At 48.3% G+C, this 11302-nt stretch overlaps 3 protein-coding genes across 3 annotated transcripts; 1 reads left to right on the top strand and 2 right to left on the bottom strand.

The window, feature by feature from the left end:
- Positions 1-2272: 2272 nt before the first annotated feature.
- Positions 2273-5105, bottom strand: LOC6599973. Its single transcript, XM_002025126.2, has 5 exons — positions 4351-5105; positions 4211-4286; positions 3844-4145; positions 3526-3691; positions 2273-3451 (listed from the first exon to the last, which is right to left on the bottom strand). The coding sequence occupies exons 1-5, from the start codon at positions 5103-5105 to the stop codon at positions 2273-2275; spliced, it is 2478 nt and encodes an 825-aa protein (XP_002025162.2).
- Positions 5106-5787: 682 nt separating this feature from the next.
- LOC113566682 (folylpolyglutamate synthase, mitochondrial-like) lies at positions 5788-8179 on the top strand. The gene is made up of 2 exons (XM_026993402.1): positions 5788-6071; positions 6136-8179. Exons 1-2 carry the CDS (start codon positions 5819-5821, stop codon positions 8034-8036), a joined length of 2154 nt encoding a protein of 717 aa, XP_026849203.1. The 5' UTR covers positions 5788-5818; the 3' UTR covers positions 8037-8179.
- Positions 8180-10002: 1823 nt separating this feature from the next.
- On the bottom strand, positions 10003-10993 carry LOC6599972. Its single transcript, XM_026993441.1, has 3 exons — positions 10704-10993; positions 10386-10551; positions 10003-10311 (listed from the first exon to the last, which is right to left on the bottom strand). Exons 1-3 carry the CDS (start codon positions 10991-10993, stop codon positions 10003-10005), a joined length of 765 nt encoding a protein of 254 aa, XP_026849242.1.
- Positions 10994-11302: the final 309 nt, after the last annotated feature.

The following is an 11302-nucleotide window of genomic DNA, read 5'->3' as shown; positions in this document are numbered from 1 at the left end:
TGCAGCCATGACGCCGCTCAACAAAATGAGGGGCTCTAAGGCTCCAAGCCACCACAGTTGATCCATTTAAATTTTGTAGTTTTTCTTCCAAATTTCGAAAGCCAAACGAATATGGAATGGAATCACCACCAAAAACTCCAGCTAGAGCAAGTACGATTTTAAATAAATCCCAAACAGAATAGTTTTTATCATAGACCAATGAAATTTACGCGATGCCAATCTGTGAGGGAGTCATGGCCTTTATCTCGTGGAGCTGTTGGTCTCACTAGAAAGCCCCATTGCGCCATTGCCCCATTGTCGGTCCCGAAACCCAGTTGAACACAGTTGTAGTTCGGAGAAACTCACACAGATTTTAATGGTAATATATTCGTGCTCAAAGGTCAGCCAGCAAGTCGCAGTGCAGATATGCAGTCCAGATATGGCTGTGCTGCGGCTGTCCTTGAAATCAATTAACAGACTGAAGGGCTTAACACTACAAAATCAAAGTCTATACGATTGAATATAGTCTATTGTTTTGTTCGATTCCAGTCAAACGTCTCTTCCACGGCTGGCATATGTTTCCTTTGGAATGCCAAGCCCCTTTTGATTATCTTTCAGTTTAGTGAACGTCTATTTGGCCATCAATCGTAAAAATAAAAAAAACGAGGGGGAACGTTGTGAGTTGCTGCGGACACCGCAACTCTACAGTTATACCCGATACTAAGTCAGTATGGCTCTCCTCCTGCAGACGCCGCTAATATTTAACGACACGACAAAGAGTGCGTGCGAGAGAGACAGAAAATCAGTCTGAGCGTGACGTCGGGCGCTGCGTAGCCACTGCAAATTGATTTGTTGCTTTTGGCTACAAAAATTATCTGATCTGATCCAGATTCAGCAATCTGATAGATATGGTCGTTATCTATGATTCCCCGTTTTTTGTTTTCTCGAATCTGCAATATTGTGGATGCAACAGATTTTCGTCCTTTGTGTGGGCGGAAGGGGGTGGGGCGAAATTTTGAGATATACGTTTTATAGTGAGATCTAAGAGAAGTGCGGATTCCAAATTTCGTTACTCTAGCGTTAATAGTCTTTGAGATTTGTGAATATCCCCAGATTTGCATCCTTTGCGGGGGCGGAAGGGGGTGTGGCGAAATTTTGAAACAAACTCGTCTCGGTCTGATATATTAGGAGTGTGGATACCAAATTTGGTTGCTCTAGCTTTTATAGTCTCTGAGATCTAGGCGCTAATGTTTTACTCTAAGCAAAGCCGCCTATGCTACCTGTGTGTTAGAGAGAGACAGGGCGAGACAAAATGAAATTGTTTTCTTGATGCTGGCTATAATAGTAATACGATCCAATTCAGATTCTGCAGTCTAAAAGATATGGTCATTTTCTACGATTCTGCGTTTTTTGTTTTCTCGTATCTTTAAAATTGTGGATGCCACAGATTTTCGCCCTTTGTGGGGGCGGAAGTGGGCGGGGCAAAGTTTTGAAATATTTTTGTAGCAGTGACATATCACAGAAGTCTGGATCCAAAACATCGTTGCTCTAGCTCTTATAGTCTTTGAGCATTAGGCGCTGAAGGGGACGGACAGACGGACAGACGGACAGACGGACAGACGGACGGACGGACAGACAGACAGGGCTCAATCGACTCGGCTATTGATGCTGATCAAGAATATATATACTTTATAGGGTCGGAAACGATTCCTTCTGGACGTTACACACATCCACTTTTACCACAAATCTAATATACCCCAATACTCATTTTGAGTATCGGGTATAAATATATATCTTTCCATTGTGGTAGGTAGGAGTACACTATGGTACTACACATCGAATTAAATTGAAACAGTAATAGTTATATCTAAACTAAACGAGTGCGACTACACTTTCTTCTCTTGTGTATATACGTGGATGTGTATACGGGTTTCGTGGTGTGGTCATCAGTTAATTCTTTCACTTCAGTGCCGCGTTCAGTGCGACGTTTGAAACGCGCCTTAAACTAAGTTAATCCAAAATGTAATGCAAAAATCAAAATAAACAAAATCATTTCCATTTGTAGCCACTTGGCAGCTACGATACTTGAAGTACGATAACGTAAAATAAAGCGTCCTAATACTTTCTTCTTAGCTTAATTGTTTAACTCTTTAATTTGTGTTAATCCGTGTGTTTGTGATGGCTCTCAAAGACTCAGTCTTGACATTCTCTGATGAAGGTGTATTCCGTTGGTTTGGTGGGTTTGGGAGGGGTTGTCCTGGGTAAGAAACGACAGGATATTATTTTGTTTGGCTCAAAAGTTCAGGATCAATGTTGGTTTCGGGACCGCAGCATCGGGAGGAAGACGCTCAAGCTGGATTGAAGGTGTGTCCATCATGGCCGTGGTGACTACAGACAGAGACGAATACGGCATCATCTCTGCCATTATAGCTTTCAAACGTTCGAAGGGCAAAACGGCCACACACATGGAATGCCCCTGCTGATGACATTCATCCGAGCAGATGTTCAAGGGATCGTTGAGCGGTATACCGGGCACAGGACGGACTACGGGGACCATGGGCACATCGGGATTGCCGACCAAGGCGCTCGTTGCGGTGAGCAGCTGGGTGACGAGCACCAATTTAAAGAGCTTTAGCTGATTTCCATTTTTGCTGATATCCATTACGGCGCGCATCATGAGGGCCGAGTTGGTCTGGCATTTGGGGATCAGCAGCAGCTCTTCCACCGTGGGACACTGGGCCAGCAGATCGCTAAAGTTCCCGTCCAAATCCACGTTGACCAGCTCGAGGCGACGGACGCCCCCGGCTTGGGCGAGTCCCCTCATGATCTCGTCGACTGGGAACAAAGTCTTCTTCCTTTGGTCCGTTTCTATGCGGAACATCTGCAATTTCGTGAGTGTCGGGAGCATCTCGTTGCCCAGCTGGAGCCGGTGCATGCTCTGGCAGTAGCCCAGAATCAGAGTCTCCAGATTGGGTAGATCCTTTAGAAACAGCAAGCTACCAAAATTCTTAACGCCGCGCAGGCTCAGGACGTGCAGGTGCGTCAGTTTGCCTACGAGGGGCAGACCGGTGATCGATGCCTTCGTATCGGTCATGCGAACGCGCAGCTCATACAGGTTTTCGATCTTGTCGATGTCGGTCATGTTGAGGCACGAGCTGACGCAAGTGCACATCAGCTTCTCAAGTTGAGGCAAGCTACGGAAGATCTGGTGCAGGAAGTCAGCTTTCGTATGATCGGTGCGCACCGAGCGCATATCCGTCAGCACGCGCATGTCCCCAGCGACGAGGGTACCGCTAGTGGGTATGATCGCGCCCATCATGTCGAGTTCGCGTGTGCCGTTGCGTGCCATCTCACGCACCAAAGCTGGCCAATTGTTGACCTTTGTGCCGCGAAGCGAAACTGATTTCCATACTTCAGCGTCACGGGAGCACAAGTGCCACAGCTTGGACACTTCCGAGCAATTGGCCCGATCCTGAAAGATACATTGATTCGATTCAGTTCGGTTCGGTTGGAGCCTGCCTTTCTTTAGATTCTTTCGGTAATTACCTGCTGGTTTAGTGTCTGCATTAGGCTGGTTAAGAACCGGCAATTGAAGCCGCTTCCAAACATCTGCTCCCACGGGTTATCGGGTGGCGACGATTGCTTGGGTGCAGCAATCCGTTTATCGTAGACTTCATAGTAACTAGTCAAGTCCGGCGGATTTGGGACAAGTCTGGTTTGGGGATAGGGCAAAAGCAAAAACAATGACAAAAATTGATTAGTGGACTGTTAAGGAAGAAAACGGGTATGCCAAGGCATCAACCACTAATCTAATCAGACCTCAAGGTCTCAAGGTTCCAAGTGCCTAAGTGCCCAAAGACTCACACTTTTTGTTGGCTTGTCATAGCCGGCTCTGCAACGGCGGAAATCGCCTTCTGACCGCTGATGACCACGACCTCTTGGTGCGTGTACAAATTAATTGGCGTTGAAGCTGGGGTTGTGTCTGTGCTGAGTAGCTCCGCCGGCGGCATCTCGCCAGGCGGCTCGAGCACTTTTATGTCGTCCAGCCCATTGCTAACAGTGCCCGCCTGGTAGCTCTTCTCGCTTTCCCCCTCGCCGTCCTGTAGCTCCCCATATGCAGCCATCAGGGGAACAGCATCCACACTCTCCGCCGACTGCACGCAGCTCTGCAATTATACAATCGTGCGATATATGTGACAGCACACACAAAATGTGAAACACAAACACTGACCTGGCAGACGCTTCCCTCGATTAGCTTTAGGCAGAATCCACAGGTCTCGCGCGTTTCCTGGCGCACTGGGGCGGCGCTACAGAGTAAAGGATTAGGGTCACAATTAACTCAGGAATGCACAGGGTAAGGGACATGCTTACCATGAACTGGCGGTTACGGTCGACGATGCAGCAGCTCTGGCGTTCCCATTTATGGCGGCGGCAAGGAGGCGCGCATTACCCTTGACGGCCATGGTGGCGGTCCAACCCTCAGGGACAGAGGTGGCGCCCTTCGGCAACTTCGGCTTAGGTACGCGTTTGCCCATTACAGGGGCTTCCACCACTTTGGCTGCCAGAGGTTTTATAGCTTCGAGTGCTAGTGGTTTCACAGGCTTGAGTGCCAGAAGTGTCATAGATTCGTCTGCCATCGACAGAAAATCGTCAATCGATTTGAGACGTTTGCCAAACGCCGCTGTGCCAGCTTCTGCCTGGGGCTTTGAATGGGACTCGGCTCCGATCGTCTGACGACGTTTCTGTTTAGCCTTTGTTTTGTCGGACGCCGTCGATTTGCGGCGCTCCTTTAAGGCGGCAAGGTGATCTTCACGACTCAAGGCCTGGCGGACCGTCTCGTACTGGGCTTCGGCACCCAGGATATGCGTCCCGAAGATAAAATGTTCTTTGGTGAGTTCCCCCTGCAGCATTGGTATAATTTCACTAATTTTTCGGCACTTCTTGCCGGAGGGCGATGTGTAGAATATGTGATTCGAGCTGTTGGTTAAGGGGCTTGGAGTTACCACCTCCCGCGTCCAGCCATATTTGAACGGCACGCGATAGAGCTCGTCGGAAATATTTGCCTTTGGCTTTTTGCCTGTCTCCGAGTAAACACTCTTGCGTCGATCGGTCGTCGCGGGTGCCATCACTTCCTCTGGATCGTCGTCATCCGCGCAGATGAGTCTTGGTGGTGGCCCACGATTCTTCTTCTTGTTTTTCGAAAGGTCGTCGTGATCCTTAGTTTTGATTGACGACCTTGGGCGTTTTCGTGAAAGTGGATTCGAGGAACCGGAGAGAGACACCGGAGACCAAAACCGAGGCACTTGAAAAACTTGAGGAAATACTTCATTGAAGTCTCAAGAATGGTTTTGATAAGAGCCAAAAATGATTTATACCTACAACCTAACCTACAAATTTCTTAAGACTAAGAAAAGATTTTCTGGGATCATTCAAAGATATTTAAATATTAAAGAGAGACTTTTATCACACACATAGGAGATAGTAATAAAGGAATCTATGGCATAAAAATAGCGAACAAAATGAACTTTTGCTGATTTTAATATATTTTCACAAACAAGTTTATGAAATTGTATTAAAATATGTGTTCATTGGCTGTTTTTAATTGTTCTTACCTTGGTAGTGGTCCTTATATATGTAGATCCTATGTGTTTGTTTGCTGCTGTAAGGCTTTTTCGATTTCAGTATCCATCTAGTCCCCTTATTTGAAAACAGAAATACTTTATTCTACTTTACCATATCGTTTGATGTAATTCAATTTTCAAATTCAGAGGTAATCGAACACTCACAAAGAAATAAACATCCCGTCAAATCAACTCAAAGATCAACAAATATAAAAACGATGTTCAAGAATCGTTTCACGGGTCTTATGACGCGGAAGGGCACGGCCACGGCCCATGCGAGAAACTACATCTTTCAGAAGAGTTTCAATGCACGCCAAGTGCTGATGGCCAAGGCTAAGGCGAATGGGGCACCACAGACAGAGACCTTGGAGCACCAGACCCCGAATCAAACGCAGCCGGAGAGTGCTTGTCCGGAAGTGAAGACAACAGGAACAACTGCTGTGCCCTTGGCCGAGAATACACGCAAGACAGGTGAGACTTTCGTGTACGTTTTTTCTGCTCAGAATGGCAATGGTATATCCGGCTTCTCTTGCAGTTTCCCTCAAGACATTTACAACCGCCCCATCGGCCAGCTTTTCCGATCAGCGCGAAAGGTGGATGGCCAGGACCAAGGAGATTCAGCGCAAGGCCATGCTGGCAGCCAAAGAAGGTCCTACCAAGGCAGCAAGCAACAAATGGTCGACTCCCGGGCTATACGACTGGCAGCAGCAGCTGTCGCCGCAAAAGAAGCCAAATGTCGATAATGAGATCATCTCCCCAGCGGAAGGCCAACGGAAGTCTTGGACGAATCGCGTGCACGGCTCACAAATGCAGAAGCAGAAACAGACACGGTTCCTTGAGGAACCGAGTGGCAGGCAGCACGCCAGAAGAGATATGGAACAGAAGGGACATAGGATACAGCAGATAACCAGAATGGAGTCCAGAGCTTCGGCAGCAGCAGCCCCTGCAGAGCTCGAGGAACCGAAGAAGAAGTCGCCCGAGCGTTTGGCTTACCTGGAGGCCATCCAAAAGCTGAACAGTTACCACGCTTTCGACTCGGTGCCCGTGCGGATGGGCCGGCAGGGCTCCGATTGCCAGCCGGATCCGATGATAGAACATACCCTGGAGTGCTTGGAGAGGACGAAGCTGTCAAAAGCGCAGTTGGAAAGCATTCCCGTCATACAGATATCCGGATCGAAGGGCAGAGGAACCACATGTGGCCTCGTTCAGAACATCCTGCTCTCGCATGGTATCAAGACAGGGCTACTCTGCTCGCCCCATCTCTTCTTTTCCTGCGAGCGAATACGCATCGATGGGCAGCCCTTGAGTGAGGTTCAGTTCACGAAGCTCTTCTGGAAGATTCATGCCAGGCTGGCAAAAATGCAACCACCGCCAGCCTACGACCAACTCCTGACGGTGATGGCCTTCCATGCGTTCCGCCGGGCGAATGTGGATGTGGCCATTGTGAAGGTGGGCAGTGGAGGCGCCAGCGATTGCACCAACGTCACCTCGCATGCGGGAACCATCGCGATCAACACTCTGAGCCGGGATAAAAGGTCGGATCTGAGGCATACCATGCGGGACATTGCCTGGGCCAAGGCGGCAATCATGAAGCCCTCTGCCAGCATATACACGAATGTCAGCCAAGCAGAGTGCTGTGAGGCCCTAGCCCAGAGGGCCAGGGAGCTTGGCGTCCAGCTCCATCGAGTGCCCACATTCGAAGCCCTGATCGAGGCAAACCTCAACCAAAAGCACCTGCTCTCCAAGGCAAACCATTCCGTGAAGTTGAATGGCTCATTGGCCATCCAGCTGGCGTGCGACTATCTCAGGCGCCACAAGCCGGAGCTTGTGGTGGGATTGGACACAAATACAGTTAAATTGTCTCAACGTGCGGCCCGCGGGATTGGCAGCTTCCAGCCGGCGGGACATTTCGATGTGATCAGACAGGACAGCCTTAATGTCTATTTGGACACGGCTGATTCTGTCGAATCGATGATGGCATGTAGGGAGTGGTTCTATGCCGGTACTCGGGCCAGTCGCTCGCCAAAGATTCTGCTGTACAGTAGGGGGAAGGATGCCAATGCCAAGGATCTTCTAGCGATCCTTCGCTTCAAAGTGCGCTTCGATGAAGCCTGCTTTGTGCCATGCCCCAGTTTCTTCGAGGGCGAAATCGTAGCCGAGGAGTTATCCGCGGCCATGGTCTGGGACGACAAGCAGGAGCTGCAGCGGGCAAAGAACAACGCCAGAGCCTGGTGTCGTCTCTGCGAGGAGATGGGAAAGAAGGACACCTCCCATCTTACCCTCTCGGTCAACTCATGCTTTGACCACGTCCGCACCAAGTATGGCCAGCAGAGTGAAGTCGATGTCTTGGTAACTGGCTCCCGACAGTTGGTGGCTGCAGCCATGACGACGCTCAACAAAATGAGGGGCTCTAAGGCTCCAAGCCACCACAGTTGATCCATTTAAATTTTGTAGTTTTTCTTCCAAATTTCGAAAGCCAAACGAATATGGAATGGAATCACCACCAAAAACTCCAGCTAGAGCAAGTACGATTTTAAATAAATCCCAAACAGAATAGTTTTTATCATAGACCAATGAAATTTACGCGATGCCAATCTGTGAGGGAGTCATGGCCTTTATCTCGTGGAGCTGTTGGTCTCACTAGAAAGCCCCATTGCGCCATTGCCCCATTGTCGGTCCCGAAACCCAGTTGAACACAGTTGTAGTTCGGAGAAACTCACACAGATTTTAATGGTAATATATTCGTGCTCAAAGGTCAGCCAGCAAGTCGCAGTGCAGATATGCAGTCCAGATATGGCTGTGCTGCGGCTGTCCTTGAAATCAATTAACAGACTGAAGGGCTTAACACTACAAAATCAAAGTCTATACGATTGAATATAGTCTATTGTTTTGTTCGATTCCAGTCAAACGTCTCTTCCACGGCTGGCATATGTTTCCTTTGGAATGCCAAGCCCCTTTTGATTATCTTTCAGTTTAGTGAACGTCTATTTGGCCATCAATCGTAAAAATAAAAAAAAATATATATCTTTCCATTGTGGTAGGTAGGAGTACACTATGGTACTACACATCGAATTAAATTGAAACAGTAATAGTTATATCTAAACTAAACGAGTGCGACTACACTTTCTTCTCTTGTGTATATACGTGGATGTGTATACGGGTTTCGTGGTGTGGTCATCAGTTAATTCTTTCACTTCAGTGCCGCGTTCAGTGCGACGTTTGAAACGCGCCTTAAACTAAGTTAATCCAAAATGTAATGCAAAAATCAAAATAAACAAAATCATTTCCATTTGTAGCCACTTGGCAGCTACGATACTTGAAGTACGATAACGTAAAATAAAGCGTCCTAATACTTTCTTCTTAGCTTAATTGTTTAACTCTTTAATTTGTGTTAATCCGTGTGTTTGTGATGGCTCTCAAAGACTCAGTCTTGACATTCTCTGATGAAGGTGTATTCCGTTGGTTTGGTGGGTTTGGGAGGGGTTGTCCTGGGTAAGAAACGACAGGATATTATTTTGTTTGGCTCAAAAGTTCAGGATCAATGTTGGTTTCGGGACCGCAGCATCGGGAGGAAGACGCTCAAGCTGGATTGAAGGTGTGTCCATCATGGCCGTGGTGACTACAGACAGAGACGAATACGGCATCATCTCTGCCATTATAGCTTTCAAACGTTCGAAGGGCAAAACGGCCACACACATGGAATGCCCCTGCTGATGACATTCATCCGAGCAGATGTTCAAGGGATCGTTGAGCGGTATACCGGGCACAGGACGGACTACGGGGACCATGGGCACATCGGGATTGCCGACCAAGGCGCTCGTTGCGGTGAGCAGCTGGGTGACGAGCACCAATTTAAAGAGCTTTAGCTGATTTCCATTTTTGCTGATATCCATTACGGCGCGCATCATGAGGGCCGAGTTGGTCTGGCATTTGGGGATCAGCAGCAGCTCTTCCACCGTGGGACACTGGGCCAGCAGATCGCTAAAGTTCCCGTCCAAATCCACGTTGACCAGCTCGAGGCGACGGACGCCCCCGGCTTGGGCGAGTCCCCTCATGATCTCGTCGACTGGGAACAAAGTCTTCTTCCTTTGGTCCGTTTCTATGCGGAACATCTGCAATTTCGTGAGTGTCGGGAGCATCTCGTTGCCCAGCTGGAGCCGGTGCATGCTCTGGCAGTAGCCCAGAATCAGAGTCTCCAGATTGGGTAGATCCTTTAGAAACAGCAAGCTACCAAAATTCTTAACGCCGCGCAGGCTCAGGACGTGCAGGTGCGTCAGTTTGCCTACGAGGGGCAGACCGGTGATCGATGCCTTCGTATCGGTCATGCGAACGCGCAGCTCATACAGGTTTTCGATCTTGTCGATGTCGGTCATGTTGAGGCACGAGCTGACGCAAGTGCACATCAGCTTCTCAAGTTGAGGCAAGCTACGGAAGATCTGGTGCAGGAAGTCAGCTTTCGTATGATCGTATGATCGGTGCGCACCGAGCGCATATCCGTCAGCACGCGCATGTCCCCAGCGACGAGGGTACCGCTAGTGGGTATGATCGCGCCCATCATGTCGAGTTCGCGTGTGCCGTTGCGTGCCATCTCACGCACCAAAGCTGGCCAATTGTTGACCTTTGTGCCGCGAAGCGAAACTGATTTCCATACTTCAGCGTCACGGGAGCACAAGTGCCACAGCTTGGACACTTCCGAGCAATTGGCCCGATCCTGAAAGATACATTGATTCGATTCAGTTCGGTTCGGTTGGAGCCTGCCTTTCTTTAGATTCTTTCGGTAATTACCTGCTGGTTTAGTGTCTGCATTAGGCTGGTTAAGAACCGGCAATTGAAGCCGCTTCCAAACATCTGCTCCCACGGGTTATCGGGTGGCGACGATTGCTTGGGTGCAGCAATCCGTTTATCGTAGACTTCATAGTAACTAGTCAAGTCCGGCGGATTTGGGACAAGTCTGGTTTGGGGATAGGGCAAAAGCAAAAACAATGACAAAAATTGATTAGTGGACTGTTAAGGAAGAAAACGGGTATGCCAAGGCATCAACCACTAATCTAATCAGACCTCAAGGTCTCAAGGTTCCAAGTGCCTAAGTGCCCAAAGACTCACACTTTTTGTTGGCTTGTCATAGCCGGCTCTGCAACGGCGGAAATCGCCTTCTGACCGCTGATGACCACGACCTCTTGGTGCGTGTACAAATTAATTGGCGTTGAAGCTGGGGTTGTGTCTGTGCTGAGTAGCTCCGCCGGCGGCATCTCGCCAGGCGGCTCGAGCACTTTTATGTCGTCCAGCCCATTGCTAACAGTGCCCGCCTGGTAGCTCTTCTCGCTTTCCCCCTCGCCGTCCTGTAGCTCCCCATATGCAGCCGTCAACGAAGCAACGATTTGAATGCACCCCATAGACGGGGATGCGTGTATTCCCGTATTCACGACAGAGAACAAAACTCACTTGCATTTTAATTGTACAATTTGCCTATCTTTTATAACTATTTTACCGAACAATAAAAAAGTATCTTGCTCGAAAGATACACATCCATAAGTATTTACTTATTTCATGCCATCTCCCAGCATAAACTTATTTTTATTGAATTTAGAACTTATGTAGAAAGTTATTTACTTAAATCTAAAACATATCCATCAACCATTAACCTTTTTATTAAATTTTGTATAAAAGATATCATTATTTATTACTATTTATTAGGCAGGGAA

The sequence above is a fragment of the Drosophila persimilis genome, unplaced genomic scaffold (genome assembly GCF_003286085.1).
Source record: "Drosophila persimilis strain 14011-0111.01,24,50 unplaced genomic scaffold, DperRS2 tig00000829-arrow-arrow-pilon, whole genome shotgun sequence".
NCBI classification, from domain to species: Eukaryota; Metazoa; Arthropoda; class Insecta; order Diptera; family Drosophilidae; genus Drosophila; species Drosophila persimilis.
The sequence above is the reverse complement of the archived record's forward strand: the minus strand, read 5'-3'. Positions and strand labels throughout refer to the sequence as shown.

What these genes read in the sequence shown, in the direction of transcription:
- LOC6599972 (XM_026993441.1), bottom strand. Translation starts at nt 10,993, where the DNA reads ATGGGGTGCATTCAAATCGTTGCTTCGTTGACGGCTGCATATGGGGAG. An exon ending in ATGACAAGCCAACAAAAAGT is followed by an intron (nt 10,552 to 10,703) that starts GTGAGTCTTTGG and finishes TCCCCAAACCAG; the next exon opens with ACTTGTCCCAAATCCGCCGG. An exon ending in TGCAGACACTAAACCAGCAG is followed by an intron (nt 10,312 to 10,385) that starts GTAATTACCGAA and finishes TGTATCTTTCAG; the next exon opens with GATCGGGCCAATTGCTCGGA.
- LOC113566682 (XM_026993402.1), top strand. Translation starts at nt 5,819, where the DNA reads ATGTTCAAGAATCGTTTCACGGGTCTTATGACGCGGAAGGGCACGGCC. An exon ending in CGAGAATACACGCAAGACAG is followed by an intron (nt 6,072 to 6,135) that starts GTGAGACTTTCG and finishes CTTCTCTTGCAG; the next exon opens with TTTCCCTCAAGACATTTACA.
- LOC6599973 (XM_002025126.2), bottom strand. Translation starts at nt 5,105, where the DNA reads ATGGCACCCGCGACGACCGATCGACGCAAGAGTGTTTACTCGGAGACA. An exon ending in ACCGTAACCGCCAGTTCATG is followed by an intron (nt 4,287 to 4,350) that starts GTAAGCATGTCC and finishes TTTACTCTGTAG; the next exon opens with CGCCGCCCCAGTGCGCCAGG. An exon ending in ATGACAAGCCAACAAAAAGT is followed by an intron (nt 3,692 to 3,843) that starts GTGAGTCTTTGG and finishes TCCCCAAACCAG; the next exon opens with ACTTGTCCCAAATCCGCCGG.